A 25093-nucleotide genomic window follows, 5' to 3' on the forward strand; every position below is an offset into this window, starting at 1 on the left:
AGGTTCTATGATGGAAGCTTTTAGGGTGAGAGAAACTGATGACAGCAATGATGGAAAGATGATTGGCATGATAGAAAGAATCTAGAAATAAATGGGCATTGTAGTAATCTATCCAAATGGAATGAGAGCCAGAAATGAGTTACTGCAGCAGAAAAAATCAAGGGATAGGGTGGATATGAGACATTTGGTATCAAGGTATTGGTTCTGGGTTTATGATAATAAACATATATGCAAAATGGTTATAGGATTTCCATCTCAAAAATACCAGAAATGTGGACCAGAGTGAAATGCCTTGGAACTCTTGGTCAACTCAGTTATTTTCTAGTTAGTCTTTTGTAACTTTGTACCTTAACATGATTACTGTCAGTAAAGCATGAATATAGACTTATTCATAAGTCTATACTAGAACTGTACTAGAATTTTGATTTTTCCTCCAAAATCTAGGAAGCCAGCTACTGTGAGAAATCTTCCTTCCTCTCTTAAGCATCAGCAATTGCACCTTTTGTTAACAAGCAGATGCACTGTGAGCTAGGCTTGGTTGCCAATTTGCAAGCTCTGTCTGAAATTCTGAATACTGCTTCCCCAAAATCACCTCAAAGTGCATCCCAGGTCAGAAGGTAATAGTCTCTTTTAGAAGCATGTCTGTGCATTTCCTTACTAGCAGGAAAGGCTTTCTGTAGAAGCTAATATTTTCCTTTTGTTGAGATTTGAAAGTTATAAGCCTTTCTCTGCTTCTTCCCAGCCAGGTCTCTAGACAAACTTTATAACTTTGCTGATTGCTCTGGACTCCACCTGATATTTGCTCTAAATGCACTGCGTCGTAATCCCAATAACTCCTGGAACAGTTCTAGTGCCCTGAGCCTGTTGAAGTACAGTGCCAGCAAAAAGTACAACATTTCTTGGGAACTGGGAAATGGTAAGTAAGGACGTCATTTCCTATGAATTGATAAAATAAAGAAGAAAATAAGTTGACTTGAAATATAATCTTAGTCAGTGGCTCCCTTTAGGGGTTTGGCCTAGAAAACAGTTGGACTACTTGGACCCTGAGTTGACTGTTGTCTTAGAAAAGTTTCTCTTACTGTGATAAAACCCCATGACCAAAGCAACTTGGGGAAGAAGGGGTTTATTTGATTTACATATCCCAAGTCACAGTCAACATAGTTAGGCCAAAATAGGAACTCAAACAGGGCAGGAACCTGGAGGTAAGAGTTGATAGAGAGGCCATGGAAGGGTGCTGCTTACTTGCTTGCTCCTCAGTTCACTCAGCCTGATTTCTTATAGACCCGAGGACCACCATCCCAGCGGTAGCCCCACCCACCATGGGCTTGACCCTCCCCCATCAATGACTATTAATTATTGCCCTACAGGCCTGACTACAGCCTGATCTTTTGAAGGAATTTTCTCAATTTTCTCCTCTCAAATTACTCTTGCTTGTGTCGAGTTGACAAAAAACTAACCAGCATAATTGTCAATATGGCCTAATACCAAAATAGTTAAGGACAGTAGATTTAATTAATTCATACCACATAGTTCTTTTTAGATACCTCCTTCCATATATTGTATATTGTGGCCCCCCCATACACACAGAAAAGAAAAAGAGAAAGAAGGAAGGAAGGAGGGAGGGAAGGAAGGAAGGAAAGAAGGAAGGAAGGAAGGAAGGATTACTATGTTGATCAGTCACTAACAACTTGATGTTAAGCCAGATACAATCTGAGCTGTATTATGCAGTGCATAGTCTAGAGACTATGGCCCTGAAAGATGATCCTTATAAAATAGCTCGCTGGTTCTTTGCCAGACAAATTCTTGGAGCACCACATGCATTGCACAGGTGCACTTGCTCATATTTATTGCACACTAGAACTTGAAGTTTTCTTAACAAGAAGGCAAGGGAGAAGAAAAATAGGAAGAAATTCCATATTTTTAATAGCATTCATAAATGGAATCCAACTTTCATCTTCTCTCTTCTGTTCTCTCTTCCATTCCTGGAATAGAGAAAATTTAAAAAGAATTGTGGCATAAAGTAATAAAGACTTTACTAAAGCAGAAGATAAAGGTTTGCCTTAGGTCTGGATCTGTTTGTTTGTTTGTTTTTAATATATTTTGTTGCATAACTAAAATTTTTTGTTTTTTTAAGCTATCTACAGATAAACTAGAAAATCAAACCTTACTTATGAGTGACTGATGGGAATACTTTTTCAGAGTTTTTGAGCTCTTGGAGCATAAGTTTGTTCAACTAAAAGAAATCTTCATCTGGTGTAACGGGAGCAGTTGGGTAGTAAGATCGAGTGAGAAGAGAGCAATATGCATCTTTCTATATAGTTATCTATTAAGAATTGCCCCCTGATTTATTCTTGCCTTCAAACTGCCCTACACAGTTCAAAGGAGGCATGAAGTACATTCAAAGAGTGCTATTACTTGGCCACAAAACACATGATTCTCACCATCATACTTTTAAATGCCTCTTTAGGGCCTAACAAAAGTAAGGATAATTTGGAGGGAGGTAGAAAGGCAATGACATGGATGTGAAAACAGTGAAGTAGATGGAGCTGTAGAAGCACATACCAAATTCATGAATTTAAAATGTCAGCAAAGCAGAACGAAAGCTTGAGTTGACTTGTGTGTTCGGTGGGTTTCTCTGTGGTTTTGGAGCCTGTCCTGGAACTAGCTCTTGTAGACCAGGCTGGTCTCGAACTCACAGAGATCCGCCTGTCGGTGGGTCAGTTTTGACTCTCCACTCTGGACAGTTTTAGCATAGCCCTTTCCTTTTTCTTCCTCTTACGTGTCTTCTTTTCAACTTTCAGCCATATCAAGGACATTCTCACTTACAAAAACAACTTTCCAAACAGGGCATGATAATTTTCAGATTTCAGGTAAATCTGAGAGAGAACAAACTGTGCTACTGCACATCAGTTAAGATCTCTTTTTGTTATTCTTTGAAATTTCATATACTCCTTTAAAAATATTTTAAGTCTTTAATAGTTTCATTTCCACTCCTAACCTACCTGTTGTAGTAAGAGCGGCGGGTTGTGTCCCGCCACCCGGCTAGCTTTACCCGAAATAATTACACGGAAACTGTATTCTTTTAAACACCACTTGGCCCATTTCTATCTAGCCTCTTCTAGGCTAGCTCTCGCACCTGGACTAGCCCATTTCTAATAATCTGCTGTAGCCCACGAGCTGGCTTACCAGGAATGATCTTAACCTGCATCTGCCTGGAGTGGGAGAATCATGGCGACTCACTGACTCAGCTTCTCTCTCCCAACATTCTGTTCTGTTTACTCCTCCCACCTATGTTTTAACCTATGAGGGCCAAGCAGTTTCTTTATTGCTTAACCAATGAAATCCACAGATTGATATATGACACTCCCACATCACTTCCCCTTTTTCTGTTTAAACAAAAAAAAGGAAGGCTTTAACTTTAACATAGTAAAATTACATATAGCAAAACAGTTATCGAGCAAGAATTACAGTTACAATATTTATATCTATTTTATCTTTTATCATAACAATGGAAAACTATAACTACCTATCCATTCTTCAACTCCATCAAAGACTCCAGAAGGATATAATACTACCTAAGTAAACAAGAAATAAGAAAACTCTAGAAATGACAGAGACATCTCGCTGCCTGGACAGTCACCCAAAGTTCTCTTGTACCGTTGGGGCATCCATCTTCAGCCTTTAGGCCCATAGTATCCAGCAGACATTTTCATCAAGCAGGAAATTCCAAAGACAGTTCAGTCACTTTCTGCTGTGTCCTGCAGAATGTCTCGCAGACTCTTTCATGAGTCAGGAACCCCGAAAGACCATCTCACCTTTAGGCAAGTTCAGCAGTCCTCTCTCTGCGGGTTCTTTGTGTCCAGTTTATGCAATAGTCCAGGCAAGAGCAGTTTCTTGTCCAAATGGCTATCAAGCTCCATAAGGATCCTCTTCGATGCCCATCTTCCTCTCGAAGTAGATTGGTGCAGCCAGGAGCAGACATGTCTCATTGTCATGAAAAGCCCTAAGTTATTAAAATATTTTAAATGCCATATTCTGCAGTCTTTGAAAGATATGAAGAATGCCTATCTAACTGAAATATATCTCTATATATCTAGAAAATCTAACCAACATGACTACAAGCTTTACTATCATGGATGATTATCCATTAACCTATATTTCTTAATTATATATTACATTTTTTAATGAACTACACAATCACAATATCTTAATCAATAGCAGAAATATGCATATACATATAACAAAATTGACCTTAAATCTCTACCAATAAAGCAAAATCTATACTAATACAAATTATTCATATCTATATCATATCCCCTTTAAATGTAAAAGAACATTTATAAACAATATTTTGGGAACATGGGCGCAGTTTTTTCTCTCCAAACTGCTTCCTGCTGAATGGGGGCGCTGTTAATCAGATCATTTAGGGTGTAACCTGTGTGCCAGGTTTATCTCAGTTCGCAGTTGAGTGAAGTTATTTTTTGAGGGTGTTCACAGGAACTTTTTGGGAGGTCGTGGTCTATCATACCATTTCGGGATAGAAGAAATCCACAGGGTCTGGTCCTCTGTGAAAACAAAAGAAGACCCTTTCCAAAGCATCATATCCTTAGACCCAAATTTTGAAATCATAATACCCTTATATCCATTCTGGTTTAGCTTGGCAGCCCATGTAATGAAATGTCTCTCTGTACTTAGCTCCTTCACAGTCAAAAATTTTAAAGAAAACACAATGTACATAATCCAGACTCTCTGTGAATTTTCAATTTTTACATGGCTTATTTTTCTTTATTTCTTTTAATCTCTTAACTATCTGTACTCTGTCTCTTTAAAGACTTTACCTTTTTTTTTTAAGGCATTAACTTTATTCTCTCTCTCAAGCCTACGTACATTCATCCAACAGTGTGACTCATTTAGTGGTCTGAATCTGTCCTATTGTGAATCTGCAATTTTTTACTATCCAGCAGCACTTTTGATTTGTGCCTTTAAATCACTAGGCGCTTAAGAATCTAAGCTGTGACATTCCTAGGTCAAAAACAGGTACTGCCTGCTGGCCCCGCCCAGTCCAACATGGTGGAGCCGCTCGTGCCTCTGATCCTTGCACATTGCAACACTATCATGGTGGAGCTGCTTGTGCCTCTGAGCTGCGACACACAATGTCCCCCTTTTAGGCACACAGCAGTCTAGTTGCCATCAAACAAATCGTAGCACTTTACTCCAAATGCTCCATTCCAAAGCTCTGTCTCCCGCAGGAGACAGACAGAGATTGCAATGGCGGCACAGCCCAGAAAGCCGGCATTTTAAAACAGCCAGTTTTTTCCTGCTGCTGAGTCAGGAAAATTTCAAAATGGAGGACTTACCATTTTGTGTTAGCTCTGGGGCCGCCAGGTAGGAGCGGCACTCAGCACTTTAATTCTGAGACTGAGCGTGCAGCACAGAAATTCTTTTCATCCAAGTTACAGCCAAATCTGACATGCAGAGCACTGCACAGTCTGAAAACACACCATGCCCTTCCGCCTGCCTGAGCCTGATTCGGCTGTCTGCCCAGGTGCAGGCAGGGAGTGCTGAGCCATCAGCAGGGTCTCAGAGCACTCTCCTTCCGATCCCAAGTGGGAACACAAACATCCAGTCCCATAAAATCCATTGAAATGCTTTAAAGCCAGAGTTCACGCTGGCAGCACAGCCCCAGGAAGCCGTGCTTTAAAATGAGGCAGCTTTTTTTCTGCTGCTGTTGCTGAATCAGGAAATCTCTCTATGGCAAGCCACCAACAAAGAGCAAAACTCTGCATTAAACTCTTTTTTTTTTCTCTGTTTAAAATTAAACTCTCTCAGGTTTTTAAGTGGATTTAGTCCATCACATCTGGGCACCACTCTGTTGTAATAGGAGCGGCAGGCTGCATCCCCAGCACCCGGCCGCCCACACGGCTAGCTTTACCCGAAATAATTACACAGAAACTGTACTCTTTTAAACACCGCTTGGCCCATTACATCTAGCCTTTTCTCGGCTAACTCTCACACCTGGACTAGCCCATTTCTAATATCTGTGTAGCTCACGAGCTGGCTTACCAGGAATGATCTTAACCTGCATCTGCCTGGAGTGGGAGAATCATGGCGACTCCCTGACTCAGCTTCTTTCTCCCAGCATTCTGTTCTGTTTACTCCTCCCACCTATGTTTTAACCTATGAGGGCCAAGCAGTTTCTTTATTGCTTAACCAATGAAATCAACAGATTGATATATGACACTCCCACATCACCTACCCATGTCAGTTTATCCTTTAGGGTTTCTAGATTAATTTGTTTTGCAGTGACTGGGTACTTCTTGTATCAGAATCTGATCTTACACGATAACAATACATTCTGTTCCTAGTTTTCTGCATTGTATATGTGTCCTTTTCCTTTCAAAATTGTTTGCATGTTCACCATTCTTGTCTAGACTTGTTTCTCCAGTTTTCTGTCACTTTTCTTTTCTATGATTTTATCTTTGGATAAAATGAATGACAGGGATCTCAGCCAATCCTCATTCCCCATCCTTCCATCTGCCCTTTCCTCCTAACTATCACATCATCTCCTGAGTAAACCCAGTGTGTGAAAAACCAAGTAAGGCATTTGCTTAACCCAAGTGAAAGCCAGGAAATGTTCAGCAAAAGATAAATACATCTAGATGAATAGTATGATAATAATTACTTCTAGATGGCTGGATTTGAGGTGCCTAAATCTACTTTTCGATTTTTTCTTCAAAGTTGAAGAATAATAAGGACTACAGTCACCAAAGCAAGCCATCCCTAGCATCAAGAGGCAACAATTAAGAATGTTTAGGATTCAAAGGTCTAAGAAGCAAGGCTTTCTTGACACAAAGTTTTTGGCAATTTTATTCTGTGTCTATGAAGTGTTTGTGATATTAAATAGCCACAAACTGTAAACTTTGTAATTGATTAATACCAACTGAGTGGTAATTTTAATATATTATATTTGTATTAGTCATCAGTAAACTAAGAGTAAAGAATAGTAGGGAATTCCAAAGCTGAGATGCAACTTGGGAAATTTAGAAGAATTTCAGTTCAGCTCTGCTCTAGCAAAGTAGTGTTCTCTTTTAGAAAACCATATTTAACAATAAAATTTACTATAAAATAATACACTACTTTTAGTTGAATGACCACAATTCTACATTTTGAGTTGCAAATTCATTATATAAATGCTTATTTCCATAAACTAGAAAAATCTTTTACAGTTAATTATTAAATAAGTGTCAAATCTTTATACCAACACCAGGTTCCTATATGTTCATTTGTGCACTTATGATTTTTAGCTACAGAATTTGGTTCCTTAAAGTCTATTGAGTCATTTGACAAAACAAAAACTTTGGCTTTAGGAAACAGAGCTTTTAAAGATGATTATTATTGTCATACTAGCTACCCAGCTTTATTCATTCTTTCCTAGACATTTATTTGACTTTCATTCAGGAGTATAATGATAAATAGATAACAAATAAATAAATAAATAATATTTATACATTTTTACAATGTATATCTGTATATGTGATAGCTTTGTAAAATCCAAACATGAGAGGAACCACAATTTTGAAGCATATTACCAGATATTTATGAGTATAAATCATAGCTTGGAAAAGTGTTTCAGAGTATAAAGTTTTGATGTTCAGGCAAGACTAGTACGGGAAAATAGGAGGAGAAAGAGGCAAAGTGAAAATGCTAGTTTCTGTGTGCTTGCTTTTCCTCTTTCCTACTTCCAGTCTACATCTCAATGCCACCTTCTCCTTGTTCTTCCTGCCATGTACATTCCCACACACATAAACACGATACTTATTCATTCTTATGCTATATATGCATATATATGTGCATTATATGTGTATATATATATGTGTATATGTATTATTGCACACATAGTATGCAAAATACTGTGCTAAGTATAAGGCAGAAATGAAAGAATGTCCCTGAATTCATGTTGGTTAATCTTGATTGAGGAAGAGTGCCTAGATGCCTCCAATTGTGTCTGCATTTCTAGAAGTGGAAACTAAGTGGAGGAAGGCCTACCTGACTGTCCCCACTCACCCACTCAACCTATAGAGTGGGGATTGATAATGGAATAAAAGAAGAGAAGGGCATATACTAGTGAAAGCATTCTCTCTCTCTCTCTCTCTCTCTCTCTCTCTCTCTCTCTCTCTGTCAGCCAATCCTCGTCCCCCATCCTTCCATCTGCCCATTCCTCCTATCACATCTAACTAGCACTAGGTGAAAAACTTTGCCACACACTCCTGTTGCCATGTTATTCTGCCTCACCTGAGGCCCAAAATAAGGCGGTTGGTCAGTTCTGTACTGAAACCCTTAGTCAAAATCAGCTCCTCTTCCCTTAAAATTGTGATAGAAATTCCAATATACAAACACATACTTGCACACATGCATGCATGCACACACATACATACACAAAATTGGCACCAAGAAGTAGGATTGTCAATAAAAACTCTTAGCTGAAAAATATGTCTCAGGAACCTGTTTTTTAACTGGCTTGGGGGAGGATTGGAAATGTACACTGGAGAAGCCTTAGAATGATATAACTAGAGCCTGATAGGTGATTATGGTGACAGCGCTCGATGGCCAGAAAGCCCATAGGACTATGACTGTGTCAGGACTATGCTTGTGACATCTCACATGGAAATAAGAAATCCATCAAGAATTGGATTGGAGGGTCTCATTGTCTGTGACCCCTACAACCTGCAGTCCCAGGCCCATGACATCTATGATAGACCCCAAGTGAAGGCCCAGTCATGCCTAGGCCTGCCACCATCTGCAAAGTCTGGTTCCAAGAGACCTGCAGCCTATGGTCTAGCCAGGCCCTGTCACTGCAGGTGGGGCAGCTGCTGCACCACCAGTGTTCGCTGTACCGAGACATCCTCATGTTCTGCAGTAAAACGTGCTGGGTTTGGATGGTGTTATCCAGGGCACCACCAGGGGCAGGTTCTCACCCCAGGAGATAAATGCTAACCTGCTGCTCTATAGCCATCCAAACTGCTCAAGGTGCTGATCCCTGGGCTCGAGATGGGAGCATCCTGCTGGAAGTGGTGAAGCACTCTTCTAGTGAGCCTGGTCTAGCATGAGATAGATGAGCATGCCATCAAAGACTCTAAAATGACCATGAATAGTCATGGTCATTGACTACTTCAGCTTCATCTAACCTTTAATGATAGTAATGGCTCTGAGTTCATGAAAAAGAACCAGGATGCCTTCAGCCTCATCATTATCAACTTCTCAGACCCAATGGGTTTTGCTGAGAGTCCCTGCAAGGTGTCCAATTACCAGCTCATGGAAACAGTACTCAGGGAAGACGGCATCATTTACTGCCAGGGCAAGTGCCAGTGACTGCACCTGGACCTCGTCAAAGAAAATAGGCACTTCTGCAAATCCTTGGTCCCTGTGGTGAACTATACCCACTTCACCATCCCCACCCACCCCAGAGGCCAGATTGACTTCATAATGTGTAGCAAAATCCTATCACCAACTTCCTGACACAGGCCCAGGTGGAGCAGGTGCGGCTAAAACTGTAATCCTGACCACACAACCTATGCAAGGCTCTGAATGACATAAACTGCCCACTGCAACACCACCCGAGACCTCAATCAGACTGGACAGAGGAACTTCCAAGGTGTCTGGGGCCCCACAAGCCTTGGACCAGATTCCCAGGTGGCTCTCACCCACCAATCAAGTGTTACAGGCCCCAGAATGCTGCCTGGCCTTCTGGGTGAACTCTGTGTGTGTGTCTCTGTCTATTTCCTACAGTGCTGTCTATGGCCTCTGTTGCCCAGCAAAACAAAACATGTGTTTTTATAACAAGCACAAAGAGAGAAGTGTATTGGAGGCCATTCATGTTACATTGTGACTAAAAACTTACCTATTTTTGTCCATTCCCTGACACTTTGTAGGAGGCTTAGATTAAAGGTGATGGACTAATTAATCTGTCAAAAGAAATTTTATTGCATCCAGTCCTGAATTCAGTCTATAGGAAGAGTTTTGATGATTGCCTTTGTCTGTGTTTATCGTAAACTTTGGGCGAAAAAATGAATAGAAAGATTTGAAGATTTTGAATAACTTCCAACTTGGGCAAAAGACACATGCTCAAATTTAGGACTAAGGAGAGTGTGGCAGTTGAAGACATTGCTTTTATTTTTAAAATGATAACATATGCTTTGCACCAGAACAAGAAAGAAAGATGCCTTGAGAGTGTCTTGGAAGATGGCCAGACCCCACCCATTGCAGAACCAGGGGTATAAAGGAGTAAATTTATTTGAAATATTTTGCTTGAGGAAGAGAGTTTGGGCTGTGTTATTCTCCAGAGCCTCCTGGAGAAGTGTTGCCACACATCCAACAACCCATGTGCTCTTCTGCTGAAGCCAGGGTCCAGGAAGGCCAAATAGTTGCTTGGGCTGTAGCACACCTTGGTGTTGTCCATCTGTTGCTTGGTTTTTAGGCAAACAGAACATGAGAGACACGGGGTCATGATTGCTTCTACCCAGATTTCAAATGAAAGCCTGGAAGGCAGGCGAATGTGCAGCAGGGATAGAAATCTTCCTTACAGGGGTACCCAGAAGAACAATGCAGGAGGCTCGGAGAGTGAAGCTGGATGTGTGCTGGAGACCACAGGAAGTTGGAGACTCTTGGAACATGGAACACTTGCCAAGGAAATACATAGTCAAGGGAAGAAGCTGTTCAGGAGAGAGACGGGTGGTCTGAAATTCCAAGATAGCAGGTTTGCAATTGCCTAAGCCCTTTGAAGCTCACAGCACATCACCATGTGCCCCAGATGCTAGACCTGCATCCACAGTATAAAGTTTGCCCTGCTGGATTTCAGTTTTACTTTGGTTCCATCCCTCCATATACTCTCGTTCTTCCCCTTGGAATTGGCAGTACTTACTCTGTGCCACTGTATACTGAAAATGTTTCCTTTTTTATTTTATAGAGGCTCACAGTTAAGTGTTTGCAGAGGACGGGAGAATAGGAGGGTTGAGGAGAACTTGAGGGAATGGGATAGTCGAGATGGAGGAAGGACAGAGATGAGAGCAAGGAAAGAGATATCTCTATTGAGGCAGCCATTATAGGGTTAGCAGAAACCTGTCTCTAGAGAAATTCCCGAGAATCCACAAGGATGACCCCAGCTAAGACCCTAAGCAATAGAGGACAGGGGGCCCAATCTTGACTTGCTCTGTAGTCAGACTGATGAATATCTTAAATATCACCAGCAAATGATGGAAACAGAGGCAGAAACCTACATCGGAGCACTGGACTGAGCTCCCAAAGACCAGTGGAAAAGAGGGAGGAGTGAGAATATGAGCAAAGAGGTCAAGACCATGATGGGGACACTGACTAAAACAGCCCACCTGAGCTAATGGGAGCTCACCAACCCCAGCCGGACTGGGAAGGAACAAGCATAGGACCAAACTAGTCCCTCTAAATGTGGTTGACAGTTACATGGCTGGGGCAGACTGAGGGGCCACTTGCAGTGGCACCAAGATTTATCCCTACTCATGTACTGGCTTTTTGGGATCCTATTCTCTTTGGATGTATACCTTATTCTGCCTAGATATAGTAGGGAGGGCCTTGGACCTTCCACAAAGCAATGTGCCTTACCCTCTCTGAGGATGGGATGGGGTGGGGTTGGAGGGTGTGTGGAGGGAATAGGAGGAGGAAGAGGGTGGGAACTTGGATTGGTATTTTTAAAAAAATCAAATAATAATAAAAAGGAAGAAACCTTTGGATTTAAACTCTTGAGCTATGTTGGAACTATTGAGAGCTTGGTAAAGGATTCATGTATTTTAAGAGGGAATATACAGAATAAAGAACATGTAGCCTTCAAGAATTTATTACCTAAAACCAAAGATAGGATAAACTTAAGGTTAGTACTAATTACTACTATAAAAAGAGGGCTTTTTTAATTTGAAAAAACTAAATTACAAATTATGAAAGTTGTTAAGCCAACATAAAATGTTAATTAAAACATATATTAATGCACAGAATTATGGATAAATTAATAGATATTTTAAAATATTTTAAAGAACTTAAGTAGCTTGTAGACTGATTGACTGTATTTACAGATATGTGACTTCAATGGCATGTCAATGATTTCTTTAATTGAGGTTCACAAGCAACTGAAGACAATACAGATTTTTGCTTATAATATTGAATATGTACCAGTGGGCGACAATTTACAAGACATGAGACCAAATTCTGAATCTTATTAAAAAGACTTTAAGCCATGAGTCTGATTACATGGCATCCTAGAAAAAGCAAAACTGTATATAGAAAGTAAGTGGAGAAAGCATTTCCAGGAGTTCTGAAGAAATAAAAAGGGAATGTGCTTGTGGAGCAGGCAGAATGTTTAAGGTAATAAATTAACTCAATATGTTACTATAGCTATGGATGCAATATCTCTTGAGCCTTCCAAAGTCCACACTACTATATAATACAAAGAGTATGCCATAATTCAGATTATAGACTTCGATAATGTATCAATATTGGTTTATCAGCTGTAACAATATACCAAGCCAAGGCAAGACATCTATAATATGGGAAATTGAGTGTGTGTTTGTGTGTGTACATGCCCGTGTGTGGTGCCTAAAGTAAGGGAACACTAACTATGCGGGTCTCTCTGTACCATTAAAATTATTCTAAAATACAAAACTGAAATACACTAAGAAAAATAGATTATGAACCATGATGAAAATGCACACTTTAGAAAAATGAGTGTAACTTTCTGTGTTGGTTTCACTTTGTATTAAACAAAACACTAGAAGCGGTTGATAGAATATTGTTAAACAGAATTAACATGGACACATCTTGAAAGAAGACACACAGATGGCCAATAACCACATGAAAGCATATTTAACATCATTAGCCACCGTAGAAAAGTAAGTCAGTATTTCACCAGTAAGCATAGGTTTTTCTCATACAATCTCTATTAGGCTAAGGAAGTTTTCCTTCTAGTAAGAGTTTGGTGGGAGGATTTATTATTTGCCAAATGCATTTTTTTGTGTTTCTCATATTGATGATTCAACTCTGGTTGTTTAATCCATCAAAACAATAGTTTATATTCCTTGGATTGATATTAAATCAACTTTGCATTCCTTGTAGTAGTCCCACTGGATCATAAAGTTTGATTTTTTTGTGCATGCTGTTGAAATTGATTTGTATGTATTTTGTGGAGATTTTTTGTGTCTATGTTTATGAGGAGTATTCATCTGTAGTTTTCTCTTAATGGCTATGTATACCGTTGGTAATAGAAAGAAATTGTGAAGCATGCTCCCTTCGTCCATTTTCTGGAAGACTTGTGAAGAATTGATATTTCTTCCAATGCTTAATTAATCTATCTGAGTCTAGGCTTCTGAAAGAAAAGGGATTTTTTAGTTCAATGTGTCTTTTCTTTTTCATATGTTTTTTTAGTGTTGCAACTTTCTTTGAGTCTGGTGCATTGCTTATTTTATGAAACAGAGTCTTTCTTTGACTTAGGCTGGCCTCAGGCTTGTTATGTATCTCGTGCTGGCCTTGGACTCCTAATTCTCCTGCCGCTCAACCTTCTAAATGTTAGGATTACATGTATGAGCCACCAGACTAAGCTAAGTCAGTTTTAATAATGTGCTTTTTCTTGAGTCTGTTTCCTCAATTCACTGTCAAAATCATTTCCCCAAGGTAATAACCTTTACCAGTTTAACTATTTGAGGTCCATTATGATCGATCATTATTCATTTTGTTAGTCAATGATTTTTATGCTTCCTTCCTTAGTCTACCTAAAGGAATGTCAATCAACTTTTTCATTCATTGATTTTTTTCTCATTTTAATTACTTCTTTTAATTTTAGAGATTATAACATAATTACATCATTTCTCCTTTCCCTTTACTTCCTCCAGCTTTCCCACATGCCTTGTCTTGCTCTCTTTCTAAAATTAATCAATTGATGTTACATGTATATGCGTATATTCATATACATATGTATCCGTAAACATAACCTGCTTAGTCTGTATAATATTACTTTATGTGTGTTATAAGGGCTGATCATTTGTTACTGGAAAACTAATTGGTATGCTGTTTCCCAGAGAAAACTGTTTCTCCCACTCAGCATTCTTTAGTTGTTTATACTCCTTTTGTTTAGGGTTTAAGCTGCATAGTCTCCCCTTGTCTACTTTGGCATGTCCTTGTGCAGGTTTAAGTGGTCATGTTGGTAAGATTTCATTTGTGTGTGTGTGTAAACAGAAAGACAAGAGCATATCAGGTACCGTCCTCAATTTCTGTCCATCTTATTGCTTTGCAATAGGGTGTTCACTGGACCAGAAGCTTGCCTTTTTTCTGCTAGACTGGGTGGCCAGCAGTCTCTCAGTTCAACTTGCCTTCACCCTGCAATACTGGGTACAGGCATGTAGAGCCTCTGCTTATTATATAGGAGAGAGGGATTTAAACTCAGGTCTTCTTGCTTACTTGCTAAGTAAGTGTGCTTAATCACTTAGGCATCTTCCTAGTCTCCTTTTTCATTTTTTTCTATTTTTTTAATCAAAAGAATTTTTATACACAAATTTGAACCTATTTTACTCTCCTCCAACTTCTCCTAGATCCTCCCTAACCATTCAACTTCATATTCTATCTTCCTCCATGTTCCCACAAAACTTTACAAGAACAAACATTAAACAAACCAACAAATGAAAAGGAAGGAAAAAAAAACCAAAACAACGAGAAACAAAAAGCTCACAAAACTCAAACCAAAACATGGAGCTTGTTTGTGTAAGCCAACTCCTCCATGGGTCCTGCCCTGAAGTGTGGTTGATATACTCCATAACATTCCATTGGAATAAACTGATGGTTTTCCTTTGCTGTAGATTTCTTCATTATAGATGCTACCTCACATCCACTTGTCCTTCTCAGTCCTGAGATCCTGCCTGGCTTGAAGCTGTGCAGGTCCTATGAGTGCTGCCATAGTCTCTATGAGTTCATAGGTACATGAGTCCTTTTGGTCTGCAAGTTCTGTTTCCTTGGAGTCATTACTACATCTAGCTCTTATAATCCTTCTGCCTCCTCTTCTACATAGATCCCTGAGTCTTCGGGGAGGGGTGTAATGACCCACAACCTAGACGTGGTACCATCCACAGTGGGTTGGATCTTCCCACTTCAGTTGCTACTATCAAGACAATCCCCAATGAACGTGCCACAGGCCTACCCAATACAGGGTGATTCTAGATAGTGTCAAGTTGACAGATAAAAACCGTCACAAAAATCAAATGTTCTAGACCAGGGTGTTTCTGGTAGCACTCGGCTGTGCTGCAGCACATGACTTGGCTCTGAGCACATACTGCACATGCTTTGAACTGTATTTGCCTTTGTCTTGGGCACCCTGAATGCTGCCTGTCACACCTCAGCTCAGATTTGAAACTGCTGTGAATTATGAATTTCTTCCTAAATACAGTTTTCAGCTCTTACAAAAAAAATGTATATAATAATTATGGAGAGCAAAGATTTCTAATATTTTGTGACATTACTTCTCAGTATTAAAATAGCAAATTAATATTGTTTCCAGATTGGATTATGTCAGAAAGTTTGGTTTTGAAAGCTGGTATTTGAATGCTAACTTGAGTTTCATTTTTAAAAATTATTAAGTTAATTTTGCTTAAGATTAGGACAGAATTTTTTAATAATTTTCTGAATGGGTCCAAGCACAATTTTTCTACATTTTACAAGTCATTTTGTACTTTTATTTATTCACAAAAAAGTGTTGGAAATATTGATGATTATATAGTCAGAGTATCAATCAACTCTGAAAACATGGAAGATACTTATGTTCTTCAGGATCTAATATTCATCCAAGATTTAATATTTATTTGTTGGTGTATATTAGGTGCTTTACCAGAAAATATGTCTGTGCACTATGTGAGCACAATGCCCAAGAAGGCCAGAAAATGGTATCAGGTCCCTTGTGGCTGGAGTTACAACTGTGTTCATGCTGGGAAATGATCTCTGATCCTCCTAAAGATCAGCCAGTACCCTTAACTGGCTCTTATGTCTCTCCATCCCTATGGTTTAATTCTTTATTTAAAATAAACATGTCTATATATCTCTTTAGTGTATAATATGTTTTCATCTTTAACAACTGGTAAACTTTTGTGTACCAAAAAATTAAAGTTACCTTCTTTCTTGTAATAAGATATATTTGCTATTTTTATTTTATGTGTATGGGTACTCTGCCTGCATGTATGTGCATGGAGGTCATAAAAGGGAATGAGATACCCTGAAATTGATATTAAAGATAAATAGCTGCCATGTGGGTATTGGTAACCAAATTCAGATCCTCTGCAAAACCAGAGTGATATGGGATTCCCCTCTGTATGTTATGAATATGTTTTATTACCATTGGTTAATAAAGAAGCTACTTCTGGCGCACGCCTTTAGTCCCAGCACTTGGGAGGCAGAGGCAGGCGGATCTCTGTGAGTTCGAGACCAGCCTGGTCTACAAGAGCTAGTTCCAGGACAGGCTCCAAAACCACAGAGAAACCCTGTCTCAAAAAAGCAAAAAAAAAAATAAAAAATAAAGAAGCTACTTTGGCCTATGGCAGAACAGAATAGAGCTAGGTGAAAAAACTAAACTGAATGCAGGGAGAAAGACGGTAGAGTCAGGGAGACACCGTGTAGCTGCCAAAGGAGAAAGAAGGTAGAACCTTACCAGTAAGCCACAGCCTCGTGGAAGTACATAGATTAATTGAAATGGGTTAATTTAAGGTGTAAGAGCTAGTTAGGAATGTGCCTGAACCATTGGCCAAACAGTGTTGTAATTATTATAGTTTCTGTGTGATTATTTGGGTCAGGGTGGCCAGAAAACAAAAGTGCAGTCTCCATTTGCAGCAGAGTAGCCAGCCAGTGCTCATAATCACAGAGCCATGTCTCCAGTCCCTAAATTTAATTTATCAGTAACTGTTTGATTATACAGATATGCACAAGGTCACATAAAATTTATGATGACTTAACTCATTACCATCTGTTTTCAAACAGCACTAATCTGAATACAGATTAACACAGAAACATTGTTTTAGTGTAGTGTTTCCCAGAATTTGGGGTTTATCATCTCACTCTCTTCTTAGTTCTTTTGTTGCTGATTTAAAACTCAATATTAAATATTTTTTTTGTTTTTTTATATGCACTGCGTCATTTCAGTTCAGGAGTTTCCATTTGATTCTTTTTATAGTGTCTTATATGCCAAATAATCTAATGTTAAAGGCTTCAAAGAGACACTTACTATTGACTGTTCTTTTTCTTTTCTTGTGTATGTTAACACTTTCCTATTTTCATTCTGTGCCTCATAATTTTGATCTTGAAAGTAATTCATTTTAGATAATATATTAGAGGAATTCAGAAATTATAGTTGTCCATCCCAGAGGTTGAGTTTATTACTTTTTGTTTGGTTTTTAACTTACCAGGACCAATGCTCTAGTCTTTTACTCTTGCATCAGGTACTTACTTATATTTCCAATTTAAAAACTTAATCCCTTAGGGACTGGAAAGGTGGCTCAGTGGTCAAGAATATTATCTGCTCTTCCAGAGGATCCAACTCCAATTCCTGGCACCGACAGAGTATATCATAACCTTTTGTAACTCCAGTCCCAGGGATCTGACAGCCTCTTTTGGCCTCTGAGGGCACCGCGTGCCCTTGCTATACAGACATACACACAAACAAAGCATCAACACACATTAAATGTTTGTTTTTTCATTAATTTTTTAAAGATGTTTTTCAGGTCAACTTTCTAGTGGTTGCCTTCATATTGATACAACTTAATTATAAGCCAGTAATTGATCAGAAATGTGCTTACTAAACTTGAGACAGTAAGGCCAGGCCAGTAGATATGCTGATGAATGGGAAACAGTAAATACTTGGATATTAACGTGCCATTCTGTGTCTCCCCTGTGAGAGCCCTAGGGTCCATATTCATGTGGGAATATGCAGATAGCTAAAGTTCTCTACAATTCCCCCCGAATATGCAGCCTTCAGTATTAAAGGGTATATAAAAGAGATTATTAGTTTTCACTGTGGCAGTCTTATTCCCCCAAATTTCTATTAAAATTTCATGTAAGTCTGATAATCTATGCCTTGTCTCTACATAAATCACAGCTTCAAACTATCTGAGATAATGGCTTTGGGGAATCTCAAGTTTAGCTCCCTCTAACTCTTAAGAGCTGCTGATTTTTAGAACCTTTCATATCCTTGCAGTTGTAACCTCAGGGAAAGTGGTTTGCTGGAAATGATTTCACTCAGCTACTTTGTTACTAGTGAATAGCAAGGGTGTTTTTCTTAAATTTGTGTGCAATAATTCTACTTATAAAGGTAACCCTTCTTACCATTTGCACTAGTTTCCTAGGCTTTGCAATAACAAATTACTATGACTTAAAACAAAAGAAGCAAGTTTTCTCTTACTGTTTATGAAGCCACAAGTCTGAAATCAAAACATCAGGATGGTTGCTTTCTTCTGGAAGCTCTGAAGGAGAATATGTTCCATTCCTCTCTCCTAGCTGCTGGAACTGCCAGACTTCTTTAGCACAGTAGCATCCCTCCAGGCTTTGTGTTTGTTGTCACACAGCCTTTTGTCCCCTGTCTGAGTATCTGAAGGTCCTTTTCCTTTGTGTTGCAAACAGCAGTTATTAGATGTAGGGCCCACCCTAATCCTGTGACTACATAGTAACATTAAATCTTCAATGACTCTATTTCCAAATAAGCTCACCAAGTTCTGGTGCACAAATTTGGGGAGATGGTACTCTAGTGACTACCACTCATTACAAAGTATCACTAAAATAAGTATGGTCTTGTTTGTGATTTGGGTCAGTTTTATGAAGATAAGTTTGGAATGAATGAAACATCAAGTTGGCACAGCTAACATGACAGCTTCTGTATTCCTTAAGAAAACTATGTCCTCCTTTTGTTATTTTATTCATGCTAGCAAGAAAAAGGCACAGTTCTATGCAAAGGAAAGGGCTGGCAGAATCTCACTCTTCTCTATTCTAATTTATATGTCTGTTTTTAATCTAGAGCCAAATAACTATCGGAGCATGCATGGCCGGGCAGTAAATGGTAGCCAGTTGGGAAAGGATTACATCCAGCTGAAGAGGCTGCTACAACCCATCCGGATATACTCCAGAGCCAGCTTGTATGGCCCTAATATTGGACGGCCCAGGAAGAACGTCATTGCTCTCCTAGATGGGTAGGTCAGATTATTTAGCTGTCCTTACAGTATTGCTCGTTAAATATAATGAAATGAAGTATTTGTGTTTATTCTGGCTATTTTCATATTTAAGAAGAAAAGAGAGGCTTTCTCAAACTACCCAACAGGAATTCTTCCACAAGCAATAGCAGTCATCTGGAGGGCTCCTAGAGTCAGGGGTGGGAGGAGGCATATCTCTAAGTGGCTTGAACAGAATGCCTAATTTGCAAACAAAATCATTTAATATAGGATTTAATTGAATAATTTCATATATTTAAAAGATTGGAAAACATTACAAATATTTACAAATAAAAATAGAACCAAACTAATACTTCAGTAGCAGACATCACTCTGTACTATTGTTATCACTTGCTTAATTTTAACTGACCTGACAAACATGTTTTGTGCGTTGGTACAAAGAATAATGTGAAATGTTCTCTAACTCAGTTCTTTCAGCCAACTGGCTTCAAACCAAATAATGGATATGCCCATTCAGATCTAGTCTAGTTATATAGGGTTGGAAGAAATGCCTGACCATGAATTTGTTGCCAGCAAATATTGCAATCAGAGGGAACCACAGTGGAGTGGGGGAGGCTTAATATGTTGAATCAAGGCTCAAAATGAAAATGTAACTGGAAGAAGTATAAGAGCAATGAGGTGGGGAGATTCACGTGTTATATGTGGTATGCAGTCTAAATAGGAATAGTTATCCCTCCAGTTCAAAGTTAGTAAGACCATTTACAATGACATGTGTACAGCAAGCAGTTTGAGAAATAAATGTCCTGCAGGCATAAACAGAGATGAAAAGAAAGAAAATGGTGTCTCCTGAATAGTTACTCCTTTCATTTCTGATTACCTAGTCTTGACATGAGCTTGTGAACACAGCAGGCTTTATTTAAGGTCTAGGAAAGGCAGAGGGATTTATATAATAACAACACCAGAAAGGTGAAGTTGAATATTAGGCATTTTTCCATATAAATCATTGAATTTTTACCTAAACTACCTTTCTTAATCTCTTCTTCTTTCCATCTCCCCTTTTCTTGCTCAAGGGCAATTTACTTCCTTTTTGTTGAAAAAGTGCATGGCCTTAGTCCCTACTCACTAGCTAGGCCTTCCTTTTGCATGCTTTCCCTGAACTTTGACATTTCTCTTTGCAAGTGTGTGATGAGGAGCAGGACAGACATGAAGAGGTGGCTTTTATTTTTCCTGTTATACTTTGTATATAAAGATCAGTCACAATGTACTTATTCATATTTCACAAGTTCATAATAAAAATTTAATTTCTCTATCCTTTAAATCTATACTTTAATGATTAATGTGTCCCCATATGATTTACATTGCCATTCTAATAGTAAGAAATGATATCAGTTGTTTATTCTTCTAAAGATATTTCTTGAGCAACAACTATGTTCTAAGTAACATGCTAGCAACTGAGATAATATTAAACAAAACAGATACATTCTTTGCCATCCCAAGCTCTTCACTAAGTTGGGAGAGACATAGACATTAACAAGAAATGTAAAACCAGAACAGTATGAAGTAGGTACATGGTTATACTAAGAGATGTGGCTTGATTGAATTAGGAATGCCATGAAGACATTTCCTTGAAAGGTGTATATAAAGAATGATGGGTTGACTGCACAGCATGAGAAGTGAAGAAGTGAACAGTATCAGTGGTTATTTTTGTTTATACAGTTTTAAAATGAAAACCATACAGAGACCCTGAAATTGAAAGCTGGCTGGGCTGGCTAGAGTGTCAGAGAAGTAAGGAAGAGCAAGTGTGTTCTATCAGGGTGTGTAGGCAAAAGGAAGGACTTGCTGTTTCTTCTAATTGCATTCAGGGTAACACAGGATGTTTTAAGCTGGGGAAGGAAACTATTATATGAAAAGGATGTTGGGTATACTGTGGGAAATAGATTAGAGAGAAATCAGGACAATTGATGATAGGGTTGCTTCAGCAATACAGGGAGGAAGTAGTGGAGGCCTGGAGTAGAGTGGTGGCAGGCAGCTGGAAGAAGAGCCTATGGGATAGGGTTGTACATTGTAAAACATACAATGATGTGATAGTAGAGAGTGGATGGTGCCATGTGTTTAAACAGAGACAGGAGTCCTTCTGACTAAGTAGTTCTGAGAATACAACTGAGACTTCATTTTAGTGCTATGAAACTAAATATAGATGTCAAGAATATCATTTAATAAGTGCGAAGAGATCAGGTTCTCTGTTAGATATATCTATTCATTTGAGAAGTTTTTAGCACAAAGGTGAAATTGAAAATCATGGGAATGGAGAAGATAAGTTAGCATACAAAAAGAAAAGAAAGGCATAGGTGATAGCCTGAAGAACCTGCAGAAGTAAGAAGGTGTAAGAAGAATCAGGCACATGAAGAAAATAGAATAAAGACAGAGGCTTCTAACTAACAGGATGACAGAAAGGTGTTTTCTGGATTTGGCCGCATGTCAGTTCCTAATACCTCAAGAGACAGCTCAGGAGAGGGTGGCTGAAGCTGGGTTGCAGTGGCTTGCAGAGTGGGGAATGAGAGACAGCCAGCAATAATGTGGGCAAGAATACTTAGAATAACATTTACTGTGAAGAAACCCAAAGACAACTGAAGGGTGTTGTGTCATCAGGGAAGGTGGCTGCTCCTTCCTTTAATGCCGAATAGAGCAGAACAGGTTTCTGGGGTAAGTTATACCCAGAGAGAAGAAAAAGGGAATACAGCCAAGTTAAGACATCCTTTAAAGGGAAGAAATGAAAAGCAAAATTGTTGACCGTCTGCAGAGGACAATTCTCCCATGATAATATAAGATAAGAAACAACTATTTGCATTGAGAGGTTTAAAAAGTTATATTTATGAGGAGACCCTGTTCTCACTATAGTAAGTGTGATTAGATGTTGAGTTTGTGTGCATGCTAAGATGTGAGTGCATGCAAGGTAGTGTATTAGGAAAGAACTGAGAAACTTCACACAGTGGTGAGAGAGACGAGTGTGTGCTGTTATTTGACTATGAAGTGTCCCTCACAGGCTCATGTGTTGAAGGCTTGGTTTCTGGAGGGTGGCACTGTCTAAGCAAGTGTTAGAGTCATTAAGAAGTAAGGTCTAGCTAGAGGAATTGGGTCATGGACAGTGGAAGGTTGTTTTGAGGAGATATAGCTTGCCCTGGCCTTTCCTATTTCTCTGCTTCCCAGCCACCATGGTGTTCTGCTTTACATCATACACAACAAAATCAGCCAGCCATGGCCTGAACCCATGAGACCAGATAAACCCTCTCTCTCTTACTGTGTTTCTCTCGAGTGTTGGCCACAGCAACAGAAAGTCTGAAGAACAAAGCATGTGGCTAGGGTATTAGGGTGGCAACTTGAAGTCGAACAAAAAACAAACAAAAACCAGAAAAATCCATTTAGGACGAAGAAAAAATAAATGAATATTTTTCTTTTATGTGACAAAATAAGGATTTAATTTTCTTAATATAGGTGTGTGAAAGAAATATCCCAGAAGCTTAACCAACAGAGCAAAAACATCAGCACTGTAAATTAGCAGCACATAGCCTTTCCCAACTCTCTTGGTTATACAGGTACAATATTACATAGTACAGTGTTACATATATGTGATCATGGTAGAGACATCATTTTGAACACTGAATTTTTATACATTGCTTCATATAGCCCTTATTTCTGCATACTTCTCATAATTGTCATTCTTAGTAGAAATAAATATCCATTGCATTAATGAGCCAAAGTCTAACTAAGCATCCTTCCTCTAGTGAACATTTGGCCTCTTTCCAGTTTTTGCTTGTTATGTAGCACAACTATAAATATCTTTATACAAATAGATTTTTAAATTTTTATTTTGAATAATATCCTTGAGCTATATCCAAAAAGTTGGGTTTCTAGATCAAAAATATATATTAATTTTTATTACTTTATATTTGCTGCCAAATTTCTTTTCAGGATGTTTTCACTAGGTGAAAAAGAGTGGTATATCACTGTAACACAGTGATGTTATACCACACAGCAATAAGTATTGACAGTATTATTAATTAACTTTGTTTAAATTAATGCAGGATCATGTTGCATGCTTGTTTATATTTGAATTCAAGAACAGCTGAATATTCTCCAACTCTTAACGTTGTCTTGTTTCTCTTATTTATATATTTCTCTATTTATTTAAGGTTTTTTTGTGTGTGTGTATGAGAAAGAGATGGGAGGATGTATACATGTATGTTCCTATGTGTGAGGGGCTGTGCTCAAGTATGAATGAGCATGAGGAAGCCAGTAGTCAACATCTGATCTCTTCCCTTTTTGCTCTCCCCAATTGTTATGTTTGTTTTAATTTTGAGAGAAGATCTTTTGTTGGTTGCTGAAAATAGAGGTTGCCATTTAGGTAGACTGAATGGCCAGTGAAACTCTAGAATCTGTCCGTCTCTGTACCTTACCCAGCACTGATGTTTCAAATATGTGCCACAGGGCACAGATTTTATGTCCATGATGGGAACCCAAGATCAGGTCCGCATGCTTGCTCAGCAAGTGCTTTACACACTGAGCGATATCCCCAGCCCTGTCTTTATTTCTCTTATCCCAAATTTGATTAACAGTACAATAACCATTTTGCCTGCATTCCAGGCCATTCTTTGTTTATCTTATTTTGCAAGATAACTAATACCTACAAAGAGTAAATATAAAGAAATAATAAATCTCAGGACTGAAATCAATGAAGTGAAATTAACAAACAGTATAAGAATCAATAAAATTGAGATGATTCCTTTTGAGAACATCAACAATATTGGCAAACATTTAGCCAAATTAACCAAAAGACACAGAGAGAAGACCAAAATTAATAAAACTCAAGATGAAAAGAGAGACATTACAACAGACACTGAGGAACTTCAGAGAATCATAACAACATACTTTAAAATAAGGAAAATGTAAAAGAAATGGATGAATTTATTGATAATATGATCTGACATAAATCAAAATTAAATGAACAATTCAAGCAAATTCATAACCCCTGGTGAAGTAGAAGCAGTAATTAAAGTCCTCTGATTAAAGTAAACTCAGGGCCAGATGGATTCAGTATATCACTCTACCAGACTTTAAAGAAGAAATAACACAAATATTCAACTTATTCCACAAACAGGAACTGAAGAAACATTTCCTAGATTTTTTTATGAAATCAATATTTCCCTGATACCAAAACCACACAAAGATCCAACAACAAAAGAAAATTATAGACCAATATCCCTTTTGAATATAAATGGAAAATTCTCATTAAATACTTACAAACTGAATTGAAGAACACATGAGAAAAAGTAACCACCATGTCCAAGTTGGCTCATTCCAGAGATGCAGAGATGGTTCAACATACATACTTAAGTAAATGTAGCCCATCATAAAAACAGACTGAAAAACAAAAGACACTTGATCATCTTATTAGATGTAGTAAATGTCTTTGACAAACCCAACACCCTTTCATGATAATCCTGGAGAAAATAGGGTTACAAGGGAAATACCTCACACAATAAAGACAATTTACAGCAACATCATTCAAAATGTATGGAAACTCAAAGCATTTTCACTAAAACCAGGAACAAGACCATGACGTTCACTTTCTCCATACCTCTTTAATATAGTGCTTGAGGTCTTATCTAGAGCAATAAGACAACTATAGGCGGTCAAGGGGATACAGATAGGAAATGATGGAATCAGATATTATCAGTTTATATTGTTGTATATATGATGTGGGAGGTGATGTATGACGTGAATATGTTTTATTGCCATTGGATGAGCAACCTCCCCCAACATATATATGAAAGACTACATACGGACTCCACCAGAAAACTCCTACAACTGATAAACTCATTCAGCAAAGTAGC

The 25093-nt window shown here is 38.5% G+C and overlaps 1 protein-coding gene and 1 pseudogene across 1 annotated transcript in view; both read left to right on the forward strand.

Annotated features, from left to right (window-relative positions):
• The first annotated feature begins 353 nt into the window (after positions 1-353).
• The window catches only part of Hpse2 (heparanase 2 (inactive)), a 255689-nt gene continuing 230949 nt past the window's right edge, over positions 354-25093 (forward strand). Inside the window, exons 1-3 of the mRNA XM_041661299.1 lie at positions 354-366; positions 743-916; positions 19052-19223. Coding sequence (XP_041517233.1) covers positions 354-366; positions 743-916; positions 19052-19223 — 359 coding nt within the window. The remainder of the gene's footprint in view (positions 367-742; positions 917-19051; positions 19224-25093) is intronic.
• On the forward strand, positions 2850-9554 carry LOC121454047 (annotated as a pseudogene).

This window comes from Microtus oregoni, unplaced genomic scaffold (genome assembly GCF_018167655.1).
Source record: "Microtus oregoni isolate MIOR12 unplaced genomic scaffold, Mior012 000012F_ref0000307, whole genome shotgun sequence".
Lineage (NCBI taxonomy): Eukaryota > Metazoa > Chordata > Mammalia > Rodentia > Cricetidae > Microtus > Microtus oregoni.